This window comes from Hirundo rustica, chromosome 17, assembly GCF_015227805.2.
Source record: "Hirundo rustica isolate bHirRus1 chromosome 17, bHirRus1.pri.v3, whole genome shotgun sequence".
Taxonomy (NCBI): domain Eukaryota; kingdom Metazoa; phylum Chordata; class Aves; order Passeriformes; family Hirundinidae; genus Hirundo; species Hirundo rustica.
The window spans coordinates 916,859-939,356 of NC_053466.1; the positions used below are offsets into that span (position 1 = coordinate 916,859).

Consider the following 22,498-nt stretch of genomic DNA (forward strand, 5'->3'; position numbering starts at 1 on the left):
GGAGCATCCCAGGGGAGGAATTCCGTGTTTCAGGCCATCAGTTGAGATCCCAGCTGGCAAACGTGGGGCCTGAATCCCATTCCTTATGATTAAAGCAGTGATGGTGTTCAGATGCTGCATTACACAAAACGTTCTACAGCTGTGGCTCCCGTTGGCAATCCCCTGAACCTGATAAAGAGCCCTGCTGACTCTCCTGTGGGAGTTACTAATTCCGTGAATGTTTTCTTCTTCGCAGTTCCCTCTTATTTTCATGTTCGAGTCTCTTTTCCTGTGAGTAGACTGATTGAGGCATATTTAAAAAAAACAACACAGAAAATTTATCTGATACAGTTTGGTTCTTTTTAGAGACTTTATGCATGAATACAATCAGGAGTAGAAACTCGATGGTCCTATAAATCAGGTGAGCTGGTTCTTTACTCTCTTCTTTCATTTTAAAAGCTTCCCCTTCAGCAGCCTTAAATATATGGTGGTGTGGACCCAGCTGCATTAATACACCAGTGAATTCAAACTCTGAGCGGTGCAGCTGAATAATTGGCTTGAAAGAAGACTTCTCTGGAGGTGAGTGACTTGAGAAAGCAGAGCAGGTATTCAATCTAGGTGCAGCCCTCACCAAGCAGCTCTAGGAGCTGCCTTCACACCTCGTTTCCATAGTGAAGGGCTGTAAATGCAGCGAGCACCCCGAGACGCTTCAGCTGGGTTCAGAGTGTGTGCGGTGTCTCCAGGAGTGCCAGCTGTGTGTCCCGTGCCCCAGGGGCGGTTCTGCCGTGGAAGAGCCGCAGTGGGAGCCGAGGGCTGGTGCCGAGCAGCCTGGAAGAGCCTGGCACACGTGTCACCGAGCAGAGAGGCTTGGCTGGACTCAGGGTGGCATTGATCAGAGTCCAGCCAGCGTCACAGAGGAGTTAGCTGGGGGAAGGAGCTCTCGCTGCCAAATGGTGCTTTTAGAAAATGCCTCCAGCAGTTAAAAAATTTCCCAGAGATAAATTTATTCAGTGCTGAAAGCCCAGGAATGCTGTCACGTATTTTTACGTGTTTATTGTGGTACCAGAGCCCAGCCCTGCACAGCCCTGCAGCAGTGCAGCCATGCAGCTTTGCCTGCAGTGCAGTGTCACCAGAAATGAGAGCAGTGCTGCTGGCAGCCCTCCCATCAGGGACACGCAGGGGAGGACAGGCGCGTCCTGCACAGGGGCAGGGTGCCAGCCCCGGCTCCCCTCACTGCCCTGCAGCTGGAGCTGTGCCCTGGGGACACGGCAGCGGAGTCAGGGCATCACCTGCACAGTGCTGAGGGGAGGGGGTGTGCCCTGCTTCCAGTCCTTTTCTGTTTGAGAGCTCCCAGCTGGGCCCTGCCTGTGCCCTTCCCCAGCCACATCACACCTTCCGGAGGGGCTGTTGGGCTTCCGGCGCCCAGCACAGAAATAGGCAGAACTAATGCTCCTTCCCTGGGAAAGGAGTGGTGTGCTGCTTGGTCCTTGGGAAGGCTGCAGCAGGGGAAGTTCCAGACTGGCAGCAGTGATGGCTGAGAGGAGCAGAGCACCTGGGCCCTGAGCACCCAGAGGGCCAAGGTCACTCCAGTCAAACAAGTGTGCCTGGAACAGGATCATTTCTACCTTCTTGCTGATGTGATATGAAGACCTCTGTCAACAAATCCTTCATTATGCAGGCATCCTTCATTATCCCCGCTCCAGCTCCGTGAGGAGCAGCAAATTAAGCAGCCCACGACTGCAATATTAATGGCTGGAGGAGCAGCAGTGCTGCTCTGTCTGTGTGTACTGCCAGTGCTCGTTAGGAGATCCCCACCGCTCTGGGAGGTGTCTGCTGGATTACACACGACAGCTGCTGCCACGACTCCTCCCGGAGCCCGGGGGGGCTGCAGGGACACCAAAGCCCCGAGCCACGCTGGTCTGCACCAGCCCCGGGCCGGCTGCCTCCTTGCTGCTCTGGGTGCACATCAGGGCTCCTGCTGCGCTCCTTCCTGCAGCCAAGTGTAAAGTGATTCGTGAGGCTGCTGGGGGTGGCTGTGCAAAGGAGGGGGAGGACAGACAGACAGACAAGCTGAGCATCACCACTCAAATCAGGCCTTAAACCGGGGGAAATCTCTGGGTTTTAGAGCAAAACTACCAGACCAGACTACTGAAAAATTTGCAAACAGCTAAATTTTGTCACTCTGATGCTCCTAAAGAAAATAACATCATCTCCTCCCTCGGAGTTACACCCTTACATCTTGAGAGCCTGGTTGAGCTTCTCGCCCTCCCCTGCAGTGACCTGGGCTATAAACAGCCTCCTCTCCTCTGGGTGTGGGCTCGGGAGCTCTGCAGGGCATGCAGAATGGGAAAGCAGCAGAGAGGGGGAGAAAGGAGCCAGGGGGGACAGGGATGGCCAAGCTGGGACTCGGGGCCATTGTGCACCGTGTCCTGTTGGGAGGGGAGCAGCAGGACACGCACACAGCTCTGGGTTTGGGAGGTGCTCCGGGAGCAGCCCGGGCTGGGGACACTGCTGCCACCTCCAGCAGGATTTGTGGTGAATGTCCCCAGTGTCCCCAGCCCAGCCTGGGGAGCGCCTGGACTGTGCCCTCCCTGTGTCCCAGCCCCTGAGGCCGTGTCCTGGCTGGACAGCTGCTGGATTAAGCAGGAGCTCCCAGCCTGCTGCCCAAGGGGCTCGGGGTGGAATGCAAAGCACAAATCTCCAAGGGAAACGCCTCTCCCTCGTTAGTGCCATCAGCTGCTGGGGCTTTGGGTGGAGGCAGAGGGTGGGACGTGGTGATTTTCTGTTCCAAGGCAGCAGGAGGCTGTCAGCAGCTCATGTCCCTGTGTTTCTGTGGATGTATGTACAGGTATGGGTGTCTCAGGTGTACCCAGAGTCACCTGTCCTCGCTCCGGCTCCAATTCGTCATTTGCTCACTACAGCTTCCCCATCCCCCAGTTTAATATTTTCACTTACTGGACTTTAAAGATCCAGAAATAGCTTGTCAGATTGAGGCAGCTCCTGAGAAGTTTAATTTTCCTAATGCTTGTTGGAAATCCCCTTTCTGAATCTGCAGGAATATTAAGGCTCTTAGCATGAGCTGTGCAGGGAGGGAATTTGCAAGTAAAGCTGTCAGGGAGTTGCAGTTGGGTTAGGAGAGGCCTGATGGACAGCAGGAGGGGTGCAGGATGTGTCCCCAAGGAGGGGAGGATGCCTCAGGGTGGCAGAGCTGGAGGGTCTGGGTAAGTTCCAACCATTTCTTTTCTCCCTGCCAGACCTGGGGAGCGGAGAATGAGAGCAGAGGCTCGTGGAGTGTTGACCAGCAAGGTGAGAAGAGCTCCAATGGTTTTTGCTGCTGGTTCCCCAGCTGGGTTTCTGTTGTCTCCGTTCCTGCTGTGACAGTGGCCTCTCAGAGGGTGTCCCTGCACCCAAACGAGGGCAGCTTGAAGGAGAGCTGGGGCACTGCTGTCCCCAGAAAGGCAGCGCCACTCCTGCTGGGTGTTCTCCATGCACAGGGAGGATGTTTTCCAAAGAGCCAGGGAACAGCGGTGTGCCACAGCCGCTGGCAGGGACAGGAGGCACAGTCAGAGCCTGGGGGCCCTGCTCTGCTCTGTCCCCGTGTCACCAGGACACGTCTCCAGGAGAGGCAGGTGATGGTGAGCGGCAGTGCCGGGGGCTGTGCGGGGGTTCTGGGATGCAGGGCTGGCATCAGCCCCTTTTGCTCCAGCCTGAGATCAGAACTGATCATTCCTCCTTTTACCACCTGCCCTGTTCCCCCCGAGTGTCTGCCTCCTGCAATTCCTGCAATTCAAGGGAGCACTTGAGGCGGGCACTTCGGATGTGCGGAGCGGCACCTTGGTGTTCCTCCAGCCCCCCCAGCCCAGAAGGGACCCGCAGTGAGCTCCTGCATTATTCACTTCATTTATTTCCATACAATACCTGGAGCCACTTTATTGAATTCCCTTACAACGTCCTGTGGTTTTTTCCCCATCTCCTTGCCGGTGCCTGGCTCACGCAGATAATGCAGCAGCAACAATGTGGGGCGTGGGGAGGTGGGGAAATGGATCTGTTTTCTACAAAAAGGGAGAGCTTTGACTTACTGATCTGAGAATTCCTCTCTCTTCCCTTCAAAAAAAAAAAAAAAATAGCTTGAAACATTTCATTTTTGGGTAATAGACACAGGCAGCAGACACTCAATTAAGCCTTGAGCAAAGAGGAAAGCCTCCAGCTTTACAGTGTGGGGTGTGCAGAAGACAGGAGACAGAAACACCTATTTCCTGCCACTGAGAAATGAGCCCCTGTCCCTTCACCTTTCAGGGTGTTCACAAACGCAGCAGCTCGGGATCGTGAATTGGGACTTTTCTCTTCTTACCGCCTCAGACGCTGCGATGTGAGGAGGGGCCGATGGAACACGGAATGGGACAGGCTCACCAGGGCTCAGGGGCTGCTGTTCTCCTGGCACTGCAGAGTTTGTCGGAGCTGCCAGGGGTGCAGGAGCTTCCCTCCAGCTGTGGCTTGCAAACTGCTGCACGGGAAGGCTTTGGCTCAGCAGTCCAGATCTGCAGTGAGCGGGAGGGATGCTGAACAACAGAGTCCAGTGCAGTGGAGTGCAGAACATCAGCACACTGCCGTTCCTCCCGGGCTGGATGGGTGTTTTGGGATGTCTATCCTGCCTCCTCCCAGCACTCCACACAGAGTTTAAGGTGAAACCTCTTGGCTGCATTTGAAGCAGCTTCACAAAACGCTCCAAGCTCTCCCCACAGCTTTGGGGCTGTGCTGGTGCCTCCAGCGTTTCTGTGGCTGATGGAATCAGGAGGGATTTGTGTCTCCAGGTGAGGCTCCTGCTCTGCATGCACACAGGCTCTGCACCCACACATAATTAATGTCACTGCAGTAACAGAGCCAGCCCTCGGTAATTGTGTGCAAACAGAGCCCAGCTTTCACCTCTTTGCCCTCTTGTCTCCGCCCCTCATCATCCAAAGCCCAAACACCTGAGGAAAGGTCACTGCTGGCTTGGAGTGGGAAGCAAACAGTGAGCTGGAGATGGCTCTGGAGTTCAGCAGCTGCAGTTTCCTGCTTTGTGGGGGAGCGTGGGGCCAGCCCTGGGCACAGAGCTGCCCTGCAGGGATCAGCCCCTGCTCTTCCAGCAGCTGGGCCAGCAGCAGCCAGAGGTGAGGAAACCTTGGCCCCGAGCAGGAGGAGCAGCTTGGTGCAGCACACTGCCAGGCTTTGGGGGCACCACGGTAAGCCTCGGACAGAAAGAGCTAATGGTGCTGGTGGGGAGAGTAAATCCTTGGTTATTTATCATTTTCTGTGGTCGTAGCACTGACAAAAGCTTCTCATTGCCATGTGTGTGTTTTTGGGACTGCACAGGAGCTGCTGGCACTGCAGCTGGGGGTGCATGCACCCCTCCTTTAATGCAGCATCAGTCTTCTGGGACACACAGGAGCTGCTGAGCCAAAGCAGCCAGAACACCTTTTTATCCTTTTCATCCAGATTGTTCCGTGGCAAATATGGCTTCTGCTGGAATATGGCAGTGACCATAAACTGTGTCCTGGGGTTACTTCAGGCTGTGTTTGCCCCTCAGTGCGGAGCAGGGCTCCTGCCCGAGCCCTGGTGAGGATTCTCTGGTTGCAGTCAGTCGGGAGGCTGGGACAGCTCCCTTGGAAAGGCTCCTGTGAATGATGGCAGGGAGGGCCTGGGGCTGCCTTTTCCCACTCCTGAAGCCTTGATCTGCTCTCTGCTTGGTTTGTTGGGTTTTTTCCCCCAAGCTTTTCTCTACAGAAATGAATAGTCAATATAGAAGAAAACGCTTTGTTACGTGGAATGTAGTATGAGCAATATTCTGTTTAAGCTAATTTGGAAGGGTTTTGGTTTTCTTCCTTTTAAATAAGTAAAGCTGGACTCAAAAGGCTTCATTTGCAGTTCTTCAAATTAATTTTGCTGGTGGAAATTATAGAGGTGGATGGTTAAAACTAATATTTTATGGGGTTTTTTGTAAGGGAATTTATAATCCATGTGCTATTTGACTGCAATTTGGGTTACCTAGAAGGGGCTAATAATGAGCACAGCCTGTGGTCCCAGCCTCCAAAGGCAATTTGTCATGTTAATAGATTGACATTTAAATATTTGGTGTGGAAGAGGGAAAAAAAGAGCATTTCACTGGCTACAGCACAGAGCAGGTTTGGAGTCATTCAGGCTTTATGTAGAAGTGAATGAAACGTTTACTGGGAAGCAAAGGTTCGTGTGACACGCTCTGCTCCCGTTGGAATACAGCTTCCCCTCAGTGTCAGCACACAGCAGTACTCCCCAGAGCTCTTCCCCAGTGGCAATTCTTGGAATTATTCAAGTGGCACATGAGTTCTTGTCACGTTTTCAGCACCAGCACCACCTCCAGCAGGTACCTGGGGCTTTTAAACCTCGTGAGCCGTGGTGGCAGCACAGGTGAGCAGCACCTGCAGAGGTTCCTGGGGCACAGGGGTGGCCAGGAGCCCTGGGGACAGCGAGGGGACACGGGCTGAGCCTGCCCAGGCAGGGCCCAGGGGCTGCTGGCAGCTCCTGCTGCTGTTCCTCTCTTGATTGCATCTCCTGTTTCCATCTCAGGCCAGTGGATTTGGGGAACGTTGTGTGTCAGTGATCACCCAAAAGGGCAAGGCGCTGCACTGGACTCCTGCCCAGCAAACACTAGTTAATTATTAAGTCTGTCTTTTTCTCTAATTACTTTTAATTAATTTCTTTAATGGCTGCCACAATGGTTGCTTGTTTAGTCCTTCCGTCCCTTTGGAAGCCGTTGCTCTCCTCACTGCTGTCAGCGCTCTCTAGCTCCAGGCTGACGCCCACAATCAGCTTTTACTGTCCCATCTTTCTGCTGAGTTTGGGTTTTGCCCCGTTGGCACCGGGGGTCCGGCCCCAGGGGTGCAGAGGTGCCTGTCTGGGGTGTTCCAGGTGTGTCTCAGCAACGCTCTGCTCTGCTCAGCAGCTCTCACAAGGGCCCTGCCGTGCTGACTGTGAGCTGGGTCAGCACCGCTGCTCTCCTTTGGCCTCAGAAGAGTCTGGGCACACCTGCAGTCCGTGCTGCAGCGGCGACTGGGCTCAGCTCACAGACACTAGGCCAGAGGATTAAGCCAGGCTTCATTCCTCATTTTGGAGTAAATTAAAATAACGCCCCTCCCCAATCTTTATTTTAGACTAAACCACGCCAGCCTGGCAGTAGTTCCTTTTCTCTAGCATTGATGACTGGTCTTTGAGACTGCTGCTTTAACCTGGGGGGGGGGGTTGTGGCTTCAGTTTGTTTTTAGGGCTGGAAACTCTGCTTTGCATCCTCTGCTTTTAATCCAAGTCAAGCAGTGGCGGTGGAGTGGCGTGTTTGGAATAATTCTGTGTTTTCTCAGTAGAACCCTGAGCCACAGCCTTAACCTTCCCCGTACTTCATGGCAGCTGCAGCTGAGTTATTTGATTAAAATATTATTTTGACCAGCTCCTTGGAAGCGCTGCAGCAATCTGATTTCCCCTCATTGTCAGTGTGTGTTTGTTTAGTCTTTCAGACCAAATGAACTCACCGCTCACTCGGCACTAATGCCAGGGGAATTATTGTATTCCAAAATAATGGAGCAGAATATGCAGCAGGACGTTCTGCCCGTGCAGTTGCATATAATGCACAATGGCAATGATCTGGCTGAGGGTGTTCATCTGCTCCCTCTGGGAACAGAGCTTGCAGGTTTTCTGCCAGCTCCCAGGCCTGCCCAGTCTGTGCAGGAGGTGCTGTGTCCAAGGCCAGGCATGTGGAGTTTTGCTCTGGGGTTACCTGCGGAGTGTTGTCAGCATAAAAAAAAAAGACTTTTTCCTACAAAACCTGGATTTCTCTAGATTTTCTCTTGGCCTGAAAAACGCTGGGGAATTAGAGAGCTGGAACATTTAAATGCTGAGTTGTTAAGCAGTATTTAGTCAGGTGCCCAGCGCTGTGCCACAAAGGTCTGATTTCAGAGGTGCAACACGCAATAAATATGCTGAACAAAGCCAGAGGGAGAGGGGAGCTGCAGTGGAACTCAGGCCCTGGGGTCTCAGAACAAACACACACACCTGGCATCTCGTGTTCCGCACTTCCCAAACCTCAGCTCCGGTCTAAGCCATTGGAGCCCTTCCAGCACCTCCTTGAAAGGCTTTTGAATTTTAATAATGTTTGCTTTTTCTTGCGTCTCCTGACAGGACTGCCACTTGACACATGTTGTTGAAAAGGTGTTTTCACCTCTTGTGTACATGGATACTCAGTCACACGTAAGCCTCATTGTAATTTCAGTTTAGCACTGCCATGGCAACGTTTGACTTTTCTCATTTTAAGTCAAACCTCAGTTATTTCTGACTGCTGGGCAGAGCAGTTCTGGCCCTGGTCTGTGTTGGAGGGAGAGCTGGAGACAAACCAAGGGAAAAGCAGGGAAAGGCTCAGCAGCACATCCTCATTACTGCAGTTGTGTAAAGGGCTCTCTGTTTTCCTCCCTCCCAACAGATGAAGCAACAAGGTTTTATTTCAAGTAAGTTTCTCTTGCTCAGTCCTTAATGGCTCAAAGTTAGTGCCCTGAGGAATAATCTGACTTATTTAGTCTGATTTTCTAAAGCACAAATCCCTCCCAGTAGTACAGCCAGGTTCCCCAGCCTGCCCCTGAAAATCGTGGGCTACAATTTGCTTTTACATTGTAAAAGCTGCTCAGCTGGAAGCTCTGCTGCTGTTCCTTACTGAGGTGGTGGCAGGGCTCTGGGGCACTTCTGGCCTTAGCAGAAACAGCTGGGAGGAGGAGTCAGATGTGCATTTCCTGGCACCACAAGGAAGGGCAGAACAGCACCTCTGCATGTGACAGCTTCTGAAAGAGCAGCACAGAGGTGCCAGCTTCAGCTCCAGGCTATTATTTATTATTATTATTACTATTATTTTGCTGTTCCTGATTAAATTTCTGTCTTCCCAGCAATCTGGCAGAACAAAGCCCACTCCTGGGACGTGCACGCAGGTTATCTGTTGGTGTGGCAGTGCAGCAGGGATCGTTTCACACCAGCCCAGCCCCGGTGGCACCTCAGGGAGGTGCCAATAAATCGGATTTCTCCCCACACCTGCAGGGCAGCCCAGAGCTGGGCTGTGGAGCTGCCTCCTGGCAAACTCCCGGCCTGGAGAAGGGGCAGCAGGAGCTGCAGTGTGGGGCTGGTCCCTGAGCTGCCTGGGAGCCTTCCCCCCCAGGAACCCGAGCACGCCCTGGCGTGTTATTCACTCTGTTCAGGAACAAATGGCTGAGGGGCGGCAGGGACAGAAAAGTTCTCTCGTTTAGCTCCAGCACAGAAACTAAAAAAGGGTTGAGGATGCAGCAGGTGACAGACAGAGCTCCAGGGACGCCTGGGAGCATCTCCCGAGGCTCCAGGAAGAGATGGAAAATCAGGAGGAGACGAAACACGAAGCAGAGTGAGCTGCAGGCTCTGAGAAAGGCTTTGAACCTGCTCAGAACAGAATCAGAGCTCGGGCCAGAGCGAGATGAAAAAGAGAGAAGCGGTGTTAAAAGATGATGAATATTCAGAACGTGTAACACTGATGTTCTCCTGTTCCAGAAAATGGTGATTAAATTTGTCCACTGCCTCTTACTTTGCTGTGCTGTCACACAGAAGAAGATGTGTTTTTTCCAGCTATTTTTGCCTGGCTCGTGGTGCAGCCTGTGAAATAAGGCAGGGCCAGGGCAGCTTTAGTTCAAACCCTGTTCAGAGTGAGGCAGGGCTGGAAATCCTGGGCTGGGAGCTGCCTCAGGTGTGAGCACTTCTACAAGCAGGGATTGATGCCATTTTTTCAAGAGATTTCAGGTGAATTCCTGCTTACCTAAACCTATTTTTAAAATCAAAAAGCCTGGGAAGAAGCTGGGAGCTGTGAGGGGTGGCAAAGGCCACACTCAGGGATATGAGCTTTTGATGTACTGCTCGAGTTAAATTAAAGCTTTGGTAACTCACTTCACTTTGTTAAAGCCACTAAAATAACAGTGTGACTTCTCAATGGCAGGGATTAATTTTTGAAGCAGCAGAGGAGCGTTTAGTGTCAATGAATGATGAAACTTGACTGAATCAAATGAAAGGAGTGACCTCTATCTGGCAAGGTTCTACTTGTGGCTGGACTTATTTCTTAAGCAGATTTGAAGTGCACAGAAATAGGAATTGCATGTTAAGGTATCACGGGAGGGGTGGCAGCCCTGGCTCTGGAGCAGGAAGGGTTAAAGGGTGCTCTGTCAGGTCAGGTGTCCACAACTCTGATTTCTCAGTAAGCAGATGTTCTCTGCTGGTCTAATTAAAATGTGCTGTTTAATTTCAAACAACTGTTTTAAATTAGCTTAATGGCAATGCTCTAGGGGAAATGAATTTCTGGAGTTTTTTTTTTTTCCAGGCACTGGACAAAACAAATGCTGGCCTACATTTTTTGGAAAGGATGTGAGATTTCAAGTGCCCTCAATGTTTGATACCTAAAATAGATGTCATAGGAATGACAGGGAATAATTACTCAATGAAAATATGCTTCATTTAGAGGGAATTAAATTGCAGATGATTTTCCACCCCTTCCAAAAATGGAGGCTGTCCCTTAAAAAATTAGAGATCCTGGGTTTTTTTACTACAGTTTATATTGGTGAGGCTTTTCATTTTAGAGTGGCTCCTTTCCTCTCTCAGCCTCAGTGCAATTTAGGCCCTATAGATGAAGGTTTTGCTCTGTGTTTGAGGCAGAGTTAAAGCTGAGGAGCTCTGGGACGGGCACAGGGCTGGAGGGACCTGCTCTTACACGAGGTTTGAACTTCCAGCATCAAAGGAACGGGGCTGGGACAGTCCAGACAGAGGAGGCTGGAAGTGAAATGAGTTCTGGAGTGATGAAATTACTTCGGACAACTTAATGAAAAAAACGCTCCGATCCCGCTGAGCCATTAAATGACTGAATTCCACATGGAAGCACCCATCTCCTGTGACAAGCCTTTGACAAAACTGCTTCTCTATTTTCATGGGGAATGATTCCTGACCTAAAGATTAAAAAGACTGGGGGGAGAAAGGGACAGGAGTTATGAGCCCAGGAGACAGGAGAGAATACATTGAAAATGAAATCTGAAGTGCTTGTGCATTTATTAAACCTACAGGCAGCATTTGCAGATGCTTGGGTTGGTTGATACCTGGGCTAAACTGAGGGTAAATGATTTGCAGAAGAGGTGCAAACACTTTTATATCTTCCAATATACATGTTAAGGTTTTTCTTTCCCAATTAAGTCCTGATATAGTTATAACAAATCTTCAAAGCGACTGCTGCTGCCAGGCTGGAGCTCTGGGGTTCTGCAAATGGAAACCCCAGAGGCCAGCACCCCAAAAATGGGAAAACTTCACCCAGCACGAGCGTGCTTAGGGCAGACTGCTCGGGAAAGTACAGAAACGAACTCTGAAAATTGGGATGTGGCTGCTTTAGGGCTAATTACAATGAAACCCCAATTCAGAAAGGCTGTGTTTGTCACACGCCACCAAAGCGTCCCCCGTTCGGGGGTGACTGTGCCAAGGAAGGGAGCAGCATGGTGGGGCCACTCTGCAGGGCCCCTGCCTCCATTCACTTCCCATGGATTCAGCGGCAGAGTTAATTGCAAAATAAAATGCTTGCAATTGGATTAATTAACAGTACATTTCAAGGTCCCGGAATCCAGAAGTAGCCGTGGGGTGAATGCACAATGGAGGTTTTTTTTTCCTGCAAACAGAACAAATGCTATTTTTGGAGCTGTATCTGCATCTCATCGAGGTGTGCTTTGCTTAAAAAGCTGCTCGGGTAGGAGTGGAGCTTTGAAGGGGAAGATAAATACTGTAATTAGGGCTGCAGGACAACAAAAGGATTATTCTTACCTATAAAATCATTTGAGTGAAGTTGCTGCAAAGATAATTACACCCCAAACTGCTAGCACGGCTCTCATACTTTCCGTACAAGGACTTACAAGACTCATTAAATATTTATAGGCTCAGAACAGAAGACTGGCTGAAATTTCCAGCATCAATCCAGCGCAGTTCCCGGTGATGGAATTCCCTGCAGTTGGTGGCCCAACCTTTCACAGCCTTCAGGGGCAGGGCAGAGCCCTGTGGTGAAGGATCCCAGAGCTCAATGCCCCTGATTGACGAGTGCTGCCTCCTCTGGGGGCTCAGCTCGCCACAATTTGGGTTGTTTTCCTGTTTTTCCCTTCGTGCATCCCTTGCAGAAGGGGCTGTTTGTGCTTCTGCCACGCTTGTCACATGCAAATGAGCATGCTGCTTCCCAGATGCAGATTTCAGAGTTGGAGATTAAATACAGCCTGAAAAATCGTATGTTAATTACATTCTGAGGGTGTAGCAGAACTTCTCACTTGAAAATATTTTGTTTTGCTGGGAACGGCACAAATTCCAGATCAATATATTTATAGTTGAAGCTCAATAATAAATGTATCAGGCTGCAGAAAAAAAAAAAATTACTATTCCTAATCACTCACCATTAGCTCGGTGCTTAGGCTTCTGTCCCACTTTGTGCATTTGTTTATTCGCTTTTAAAAACCTGTTTTTCTCAGAAGACCACCACCACCACTGGAAGGGGAGGGGGAATGGCTACGGAGCAAAGCCAGCCAAGCAGGTTAGCAGAAGTAAGCTGGCAGAGGAGATCTCTGGGAGGTCTGGAGAGGAACAGGACACCCTGAAGTTGGCTCAGTTAGTTAGAAAAGTCCCTTTTTTATTACCTCTAGATACGTAATGCTGAAAATTCACATTGCAGGGGTTCCTCCTCCAGTGTCTGGGTTGCAGTGGCCAAAAGAGAGGCAGCAGGGCCACGGGAGGCTCCTGCTCCCCCTGGGCCAGCAGCAAAGGCCAGCTGGAGCTGCACATTTCCAGCCTGCTCGGGGCTGGCTGGGGCCCTGGAACTGAGGAACTGAGGAGTGGCACAGCTGCACTCCCATCCCAGCATGGCAAAGGACACTCCGGGAACATTTAGGAAAGATGAGCTCAGGAGGGAGTGCAGCAATGCTGGGATTTTAAATCAGGCTTTACATCAGGCTGGCTTTGCCCTCGTGATGCTAAGGAGCGGAATTTGGGAGCAATCCACACACAACAGCTCCGTGTGTGAGGAGGGCAGGCAGCAGCAAACACCTGGCACTGCCCCAGGGGAGCCTTCCCCCTGCTGAGCCCCCTCTGAGCCTGCCCTGGGCTGAGCTGGGCACCCGGCAGGGCTGGAAGCAGCTTTGATCTCACTGTGTGTAAACAGAAACAATGCAACTCTAAAAAACCCCAAACTTAGTCACATTTCCATCGTTAAAGTGCTCTGCCCGAGTCCTGCGAGTCACTGGAGTCTCAGCACAAGGTTCTGGTAGGTTTTCCTTTCAGCTTCCCAGGAATGATGTTTCCTCACGTAGTCTTTGGCTCTCGTTGTAATTTCCTTTTCCATAACAGGGTCGTTCATTAAACTCTTGGACAGCACAACAAACTCCTAAAAAAGATGAAGAGAATAATCTGTTAAAATTTCTTGGAAGAAGTCCTGATGTTACTGAAATAGCTGGTGCCTGTCCAGCTGGGAGCCAACAGATGAAGCTGTCCTAAGTCATTTTTCAAGGTCAGGTACCATACTTTATTTTATAAACAATGATCAATAAATAATCATTTTGTTATTTTACACAGCCCACCGACTACGGCATTAAAAATCAAAGACAATTCCAAGAGCAACACCTTTAATGACACAAAAATTGTCTGCCTGCCCCACTGCTGGAAACCCAGGCTGGTTGTAAACACTCTGCACGGAGGACAACTGGCATCAGATATTTGATCTCAGCTCAGCTGAACTTTTACCTCATTGCTACTGCAACACCTTCGGTGAATTTTATGGTAAAACTAAAAAAGTCCCAACACAACCACTGTAAAGATAAGAGCAGGCATGCAGCACACATACAGATACAGCAGGGTTAGCTCAACAAACACCAAAAAAAGCCATATATTCCCTTTAACTTCACTGGGCAAAATACCAGAGCTCAGAGATCACAACTGTTCCTCTGCCTCTCATTTACTTCTAGGCAGGAGAAATTGTGAACTTCAAACATGTGAAAGGAGATTTGATGTCTGAACTAATCTATTCTGAGCAGCTGGTCTAATTTTCTATCAAGAGACAACTTCCAATGCTTCAGCTTGATTACAAACGTGCTCAGTTGTGTGCAGAACAGGGCCTTGGTTCAGCTCAGAACAGCAGACAGCTCTGGTGTCAGTGGAAGATCAAGATAATGTCTTACTACACAGTTGGAGTGAAGATGAGTGCACAGGGACAGGGGCACAGAGGATGGGAGAAGGAAATCCATTATTTACACAGTCAGCTGTGGAAGGAAACATCACAGGTAAGACCAGAGTTGATATCAACACTAGGGTCAGGAGACAACGATGCTGGAAAATCTAAGGCCACAGAGCATCTCAATATCTCCACAGATAGAAAGCTCTGGTTAGCACAGGGTGAACTCTGCTGGTCAGCACAGCGAGGGCTGTGCACAGCACACGGTGCAAAGCGGCCCCTGGGCACCCTGAGGGGATAATCACTGCTGGCACGCTCCCTGCCACACAAAGCAGCAGGAAAATCACACAGCCCGAGCCACAGATCACCTCTGTGCAAAGCTTTGTAACCAGGGACCCGAAAGAGGAGATTTCCATACACACAGGTGAAAAATAAACCTCTTACTCTGCATCACACCAGTGCTGCGTGGAAGCTGAGCCACGTGCTGTGTGCCTGGCTCTGTGTGCCCGGCTCTGTGCCCAGCCCTGTGCTCTGTGCCCGGCTCTGTGTGCCCTGTGCCCAGCTCTGTGTGCCCTGTGCCCAGCTCTGTGCCTGGCTCTGTGTGCCCGGCTCTGTGCCCAGCCCTGTGCTCTGTGCCCAGCTCTGTGTGCCCTGTGCTGTGTGCTCTGTGCCCTGTGCACCCAGCTCTGTGCCCACCCCTGGGCTGACGGATCTGCCCTTCCAGCCCCTCACCTGTGAGACTGACCCAGGCTGTGTCAGACCCCAGCCCAGCCCCACACACAGCACAGGGAGGGTGGGAAAGTCTCACCTGACTTCTGCTGCCTTCGTCCAACTGCCTGGGAAACCACAGTGATAAATACCGCTCACACTGAACTACATCCCCAACTTCAATTCTATGCTCCTGTGGAGGATTTTATTTAAAGTAATGTTCAAAAATAATTTATGTAAATTACCTAAGAGCAGAAGCAGCAATGTAACATTTCTTGACAGGTAGTCCTATTAGCATTCTTCTAAAATGTGGATATGGAGGACAACAGCTTGGAAACACGTAAATGATAGAAGAAATGAGATCCTTATTCACAGTTACAATACTCAAGGCTGAGGATAATTTCAGGGAAAAAAATGCCAAACTGAGTCCAAAGCATAAAATTTGAGAAAATGCAGGAGAGAGAAAAAGCAAATGGAAAAATACCAGGAGATGGAGAGTAAGGACTTCTCAGCTTTATCCCCACTTCTTCTCCTAATGCAGTGTGACCACCCACAAGTCACTGGGAAGATTCACTGTGACTTATCTGGGTTTGCCTCGTGCCCTTGGAGCAGCTGGCCTGGCTTCTCTCAGGTTTGGATGCTGAGCTTTAGCTAGCAATAACTTCATTTTCCAGGTGTCTCCCCTAACTACGAGTGACTTGCACTTCAGCCGTGGTTTTGTGGTGAGTCTGGACCTGCAGCCATTCAGAACTCTGAGCTCTTTCAGAAAATCCAGCATTCATTTTGCTTTTCCAGAAGCCTGTTATATGCAAAGTAATTTCAGGGAGGTAACAGGTCTCCAGAAGCTGTTCTGAATTGTGCATGTGGTACTTGCACAAATATTTATGCACTCCCGTATTTTGTTGTAGATAGAAGTAAGCTTCAGTGTTGGTGAAAGAGAGGTCAAAATCACGAATTGCCTTTCACTTATAAAACCTAAGGGTACAACTTCCAGCAGCCCAAATGAAGGAGGTTGTGATCGGTATCTCGTTTACTACTTGGGGCCATCCATATTTCTAATAAATCCCCACACGGGAGTGGGTATAATTAATTTACAGGTGGGTATAATTAATTTCCAGGTGGCAGCAGAGCACAGTCTAAAAGCTGAGGCTCAGCAGTAAGTCACAACCCAGAAAAAAGGGAGAAAATCCCATTTTCCTGTCGGTCCAGAAGCACTCTCACATCTGCCCTTTTCATGGGAGGTACTCCACCACAAACACGGGCATTTTTCAACAGCAACATCCATAACACAGTTTTCTCCTGCTAAATTGACCAATCACCCTTAAAGAAAATGTCAACTCCTCTGCACAGTACCTAAAATAAATCCTGTGTAATGTTTTGTGGAGACACAGAAACACAGGTATGCAGGAGACAAAGCTGGAAAATGAGGGCACCGAGGAAAGAAGAATGAATAATTCCTCAATTACCACGAGAGCTGCACTGGTGCCGCAGCTCACACATAATGAAAATAAGATGCACGGTTAATATATTATTTATATCGTGAAAGTAACTCTGCAATTAAACCATTTCAGAGCGGCTTCAGCAGACAGGAGGTGATTGTTAAACAGCAGCAGCGAGCCCAGGGGAGGCAGGGGCAGGCGTGGAGGCACAGCAGCGTCACAGGTGCCTGGAGCCCCGGGTGCCCCCGGGCTCTGAGCTGGCACTGCCACAAACCCAGAGCTGCTGAGCACCTGGTGTGGGAGTAGGAACCCCCCTGGGCCAGCTCCATGCAGAGAGGTGAGGACTGCGTTAGAGCCTTCAGAAAAACTAAAATACGTAAACTCACACGGAGGCGAAGCAGAAATGCAAGTTCAGTTTTAAACAAACAGCAGATTTCAAGTGCCTATATTAGCTAGTAAGGGAAGCCCTAAGATCTTGTTTAAAGTTTAGTGGCATTGCCTTTTGCAAACATAAACTCTAGTCATAATGAAAATAATGTGACCTTGCCATGCATTCTTAGAACAGACAGAGCTTCATGCATAGAATTTGTATAAGAATTTACAATTATTGTCACACATCAACCTTAACTTAGGATTCGTCCAGCAAGGATGTAGAAAATCTGTGTGAATACCTAATTGGCCAAAAATAGAATAAAACTGCACTGCTCTGAGCACATACACACACAGAGGACTCACAAAAACACAGAGGCTGCTGCTGTTGGTGCTGATAAGATGCTCACAGGACACAGACCACTGAGGCCTCTGCTGCTGCCCTGGCTGCTGCTTCTGCTTGGATTTAGAGACTTCTGCAAACTCTGCAGACTCTGAGAACCTTGAACTTTGCCTTCATGGGACTGATGGAACAGTGCAATGAAGGACTTTGCTTTTACAATGACCCAGCACCTTTGTCTTCAATGAAGACTCTCCAGGATCTTGACCCCTGGGCTGTCTCCAGCCCTGGCTGTGAGGCCAAGGAAAGCTCTGGAAGTCAGAGCAGTGCTGCTGCTCCCAGCTGGGCTGGGCGTCCCTGCCACCCCTCAAACACTCCCAGGGCTGGCCAGCTCAGCTCCCTCAACCTCTGGCCCTCTCTCACTGCCTCTGAAGTTTATTTACCTCCTTCTCTTTCTTTAGGTCCTTCCATGAGCTTTTACAAACATCCAGCACAGAATTTTGAAACTCAGCCTGCTGATTAACTTCTTGTGTCTTCCCTTTTAACACTGTTTTGCATTATTTATTGCCCCGTTCTTATCTCGTACTTTTTTAAACTTCAGGTCCCATTAACTCAGTGTCAAATATTCCATAAACTTACAAATTCAAGCAGCAGCAGGATCAACCCATGATTTAAAAGTAATGCGCACAGTAATGTGCAAAAATGATGGAGTGTCAGAAACAAAGCGTTCCAGGGCTTTCACTTCCAGATTAACTATTTCCATCAGAGTGCTGCCTCCAGTGACTGGCAAGGCTTTTGCTGCTTCCAGCCAAATGCAAGTGCTTAAGGATGGCCACGGTTAGACACAACATTTCCTGCTTTCCTGGAAGCCACAAGAGCTCACTTCCAGCAAGAACGAAAGAAGAGAGCCAACAGCGCTGACAATTTAAAATCATTCTCACTGCATAATGGTCAATTAATATCCCTGGAGTCTGGCTTCCAAAAGACAGCAGGCACAACTGCTCAGAGCCAAGGCACTGCAAAGCTTTCCCTCCTCGGATCACAAACGAGGGAAGATAAGCCGTGCCTTCTCCTCCGGAGCTGTGATCCAGCCTGCACCTTCACAACCAGCCAGGAGCCACCAAACCCGGCAAGGAAAATCGCTTTTCCAATCCACCAAACTTTTCTAAATAAGATACGTTCTCTACTCTGCAAAATGATCAAATGGTGTATCCTAGTATGTTTTTTTTTAATCTTGAGTTGGATAAAACTCTAGGGGAGTCTTTTTCTGAGAGTCATTTTCCACGGCACACATGAATATGTAACAGCAAGGCCCTAATGCAGGAAAATCTGCTGAAATGAAATTTTCCAGCATTTAAATATGGGTAAGTGTTCCCTCTCTCCCCACTCTTATTTAACTTCACTGAGACTTCATCCTAACACTTCACTTAATTTTGTCATTAATTTCTCTGACTGAGCAATCTCTCGCATCTAAAAATACTTTGCATTAACACCGCCTGCTAGAAATCACAGAAAATGTGTCATGCGAAACTCGGGGCTCCTCTGGAGAGCGGGAGCTGTCTGCCACCAGCTCCTCCTTCGGTCACTCCTCGCAGGGAAATCTGACACATCCCGAGCATCTCCCGCAGGCTCCGGTTATGGAACCTCCAGAGGCCGGTGCGGGCGTGAGCGGCTCCAACAAACGCTCGGCAAGGCTGACACCTAGTCCGGGCTTCCCTGAACTGCACAGGCAGCTCCAGCGGAGCCCAGCTGCCGGGAGAGACACCCGAGCGCAGCCACGCGCGGGCCTGGGACGGAAGATGAGCTCCAGCGGTGGTTCCTTACCTGCGGGCTGCAGAACAGCAGCCCCGTTTCCTTGTGCTTTATTATTGCTGCGTTCCCGGGAATGTTCCGTGCCAGCACCGGAATGTCTAAATCCATTGCCTAGAGGAACAGAAACAGCGTTCCTAAGGATTCCTGCGTTCCGAGGTGCCAACGATGACAGTTGTAATAGGAAAAGCAGAAGCAACGACCCGAACTCCCTTCCCACCTCTCCAGTGTTTTAACTGAACCCCATTCCCCGGAGAGCAGTGCCAGGGCACCGGACAAACACAGCTGCAGTTCTGGGCTGTGCAAACCCCGGGCTCTGCTCCTCACTCGTGCCCCGATCCCAAGCTTTAATTACTGTTAATGAACTGGGAGGTCTGGAGGTGCGCTGACTGTAAAACCAGAAATATTCCTATTGTGTAGTTATCATAGTGTCAAATGAGGAAGAAATTCACTCCCCCACATCTCCGGTCTGTTCCACGCTCATTCCCCATCACTCCACTGTCAATGCATTTTTCATTGCTGTCACTGCAATCCTGCATGAGGGGCAATTTTGCTTCACTCCACATAACAAGGAAACAAAATTCCAAGGAAAAAAACATTACTTTTTCATAGTTTAGACAAAACTGAAGATAAAAATACCTGGGCTGACAATGGACAGGACCAAGTCCAGCACCAAGTTTATTTTAATTTTCTGTAATTTCCAAACTCTAAAGGGGAAGGGATTTGTTCTGTCTCAGACTCGGAGGGCAGGAACTGCAACACAAGAAAATGTTCAGGTCTCCAAATGCACAGGTACCAATGAATTACAGCTACTGAAAGGCAGAACAGATGGCCCAGTGCTTTAGATGCAGGGCTGCCTTTACTCCACTGGCCCTAAACAAATGGATTGGGCTGTAAATAATTACTGCACAAAGTGGCTTTGAATTTAATTTAGATACTTAGTCTATTTTCGAGCAGTAAAAAGAATCATTTGCATTGCTGAAAATATGTATAATTTACTGACCTAGGACCCAGGAATAATAGCATAAAACAACATTTCAGTCCATTGGCCATCTGTTTTGTTACATTATTTTGGCTACAAATGTGTTTTGCTGCTATTGCAGGGGGATGCAGGGTGTAAATTGAAGCTGTGGGCACGGCACCCAATGAGCATCTCTACCCAGCAGTGCTGGGCTGATGGAGAGCTTTATTTACCACTCTGTCCTTCTGGACTGGCCCTGATTTTCTTCCTTCTAGCCCATGCATCTTCTTGTAGGCTCTTCAATTTTACTGCTTTACAACATCCCTTCGTTTTCTTTTTTTTAATTATTATTTTTATAATTTGCTAAGGCTTTTATCCCAAGCTGTTAGGCCTGTGCTTCACATCTTGGCCAAGACTGGATTGTTCCTCCCAGCAGAGCAGAGTCTGTCCAACTTCCTTTTCTACGCTTCTTTTTTTTTTGATTTATTTTAATTGGCTTCTTTTTGGTAAAAGCGTAAGAACGTAATGACTTTTACACCAGTTGGGATATTCCTGAGAGCACAGGAAAAGGGCTGCAGTGAAATGGTGCTGGATACAAACCTTGTTGTTAGCAGGGAGAGAGGGAACACAGAAACCTCTCCAGCACTTTTCCAGCATCATGTGCTCAGGAACGTGCAGAGCTCCTGAGCTCCCGGAGGAAGAGATGCATTTTTAATGCTTGCTATAATGTTTTCTCTTCCTCAAATGCCAAACAGAAACAGATCAGTTCCAGTCAAATCTCAGAGATATCAGAACCAGCTGACAAAGTAATTAGCGATGGCTCCTAGCTCTTCATACCTTGAGGCAGGTTGAAGTAGATGTGATTATATATTTATCTCATTTAGCTATTACATATTTATCTCACTCTAAAATACTGTTTACAGATTCATGACCCTGTTAAATGTCGAGCTTTGAGGACAACGAGAGGTGCATTTCCAAACTCCAGCCAGAAGATCTTCCTGCACTTTTCTCGTTATTTAACAAGGTCCCCGTCAGCAGATGCCCTCCCTGCTGCTGGCCGTGCCAGGGAGGAGCCTCACTGCACTGGGCTGGCAGCGCCTGGAGAGAGGGGTGTTCACAGCAGGGTGTTCTACCAGCACATCCCAAATCGCGCTGTGCACACGCACAAACCCCAAACCCTTTGGGATCCACACCCAGGTCCGGTCAGCCCTGAGCTTACACACTTTGTACCAGCCCAAGCAGCTGCTGGCTCTCCTCAGAGCCCTGCTTTGCCCCTGTCTCCCCCCTGACGCTCCGGGGAAATCAATCAGGTCCATTTTTGGTGGCTGTTGTGTGAGCAGCCCTGAGGGGAGCGTGGCACTGGTGAGGAGCAGGTGACAGACCCGTGACCTCCCCGGAGCCAGGGCTCTGCACACTCCAGCCCCAGCACACCGAGGCTGCCTGGCCTGGCACAGCCCCGAGTCTGGGAACGCCAGAGACAGCAATTCCTGGGGCAGGGCAGCTGCTGAGAACCTCTGAGCACGGGCAGCTGGGGATGGAAATGTGCTTTGCTGTCCCACCATCACCTGCCCTTCCTAATTCTCGTAAGCTCACGTAGTTCCTGCTCATGAGGACTTCAAGTCATGTGGAAATGCAACTCATTAGAAACAGAAATAGGAGGCTCATTAATACAAATAGTGAATTAATTGAGATCGTGATGAGCCAACATTCAGCACCCAAAACAAATGGAATAATGAAAGGCGTTTGCCCTAAGAACTTCCACTTCAAGTACACTTATTTTTTCCTGAGAAAGCACTTGATACTAAGCAGTGCCCTGCTTTGACAGGTATGAAATAAAACTGCTTATTCATTTTCAATACTGATGGCAAAAGGATTAACTGAGCGTGTCATTCATTCATTAATCATTCTGAATTAAATAACCAAATACAGCTCTTAGATTGCTTTTTGAAAGGATGTAAAAATAAATGCAAGTCCATCCTAGCAACATTGTAAGGAAGTGGGTGTTGAATCAAGCCTAGTGACAACCCCAGTAAATCAGAATGATTTCTGCATCTCAGGTCTGTACCGTTGATTTAGCAGGATTGATAAAATTACATTCTATCCTTTAAAATAAATAGAGAACGCATAAAAAACTGTCAGTTCAAGGGAAGAAAACCTTAATTGCTAACACTTGCAAAAAGAAATAGTTTAGTTTTGTCTTCACTTAGCTTTGAACTACGGACATCAAATGTTGGCACCCATTTGCAGCGACAGGAGGTGATTTCAGACCGAGGGTAAGTTGTCAGGAGGGAGCTGGACTTACCTCCAGGATGGCAGCAGACATCCCCTCGGAGATGGAGCTGTTCACCAGGGCAAAGCAGGCTCTGACAGCAGCGTGCAGCTCCTCCTGGGGCAGCTCCTGCAGCACGTGCACCCCTGGGGCCCTGCAGGGCGAGAGGAGCCCTCCTGAGCCGCGGGAGCAAGCACAACAACGCCCCAGCGCTGGGTGGAAGCCTGCCCTGGGAGCGGCTGGGGCTCCGAGCCGCTGCCAGAGCCGCTCTGCAGCTTCCAGCCCCGGGCAGGGCCAGCGGCGTCTGGAGCTGTCCCTGCCCAGGGCTGGACCTGGGTGATCCTCCAGCCAACACAAACCCTTCCACCCCTCCACGATAATAAATCTA

The 22,498-nt window shown here is 49.5% G+C and overlaps 1 protein-coding gene and 1 long non-coding RNA gene across 2 annotated transcripts in view; one reads left to right on the top strand and one right to left on the bottom strand.

Moving 5' to 3' along the window:
• Positions 1–210: 210 nt before the first annotated feature.
• Positions 211–5,956, top strand: LOC120760404 (uncharacterized). The gene is made up of 4 exons (XR_005703364.1): positions 211–270; positions 346–400; positions 3,234–3,285; positions 4,276–5,956. It is a non-coding gene; the product is annotated as an uncharacterized LOC120760404 (long non-coding RNA).
• Positions 5,957–12,661: 6,705 nt separating this feature from the next.
• Positions 12,662–22,498, bottom strand: part of GLT1D1 (glycosyltransferase 1 domain containing 1) — a 40,287-nt gene continuing 30,450 nt past the window's right edge. The window contains exons 10-12 of the mRNA XM_040080599.2: positions 22,144–22,264; positions 18,896–18,994; positions 12,662–13,432 (exon numbers count right to left, since the gene is read on the bottom strand). Coding sequence (XP_039936533.1) covers positions 13,286–13,432; positions 18,896–18,994; positions 22,144–22,264 — 367 coding nt within the window. The 3' untranslated portion in view covers positions 12,662–13,285. The remainder of the gene's footprint in view (positions 13,433–18,895; positions 18,995–22,143; positions 22,265–22,498) is intronic.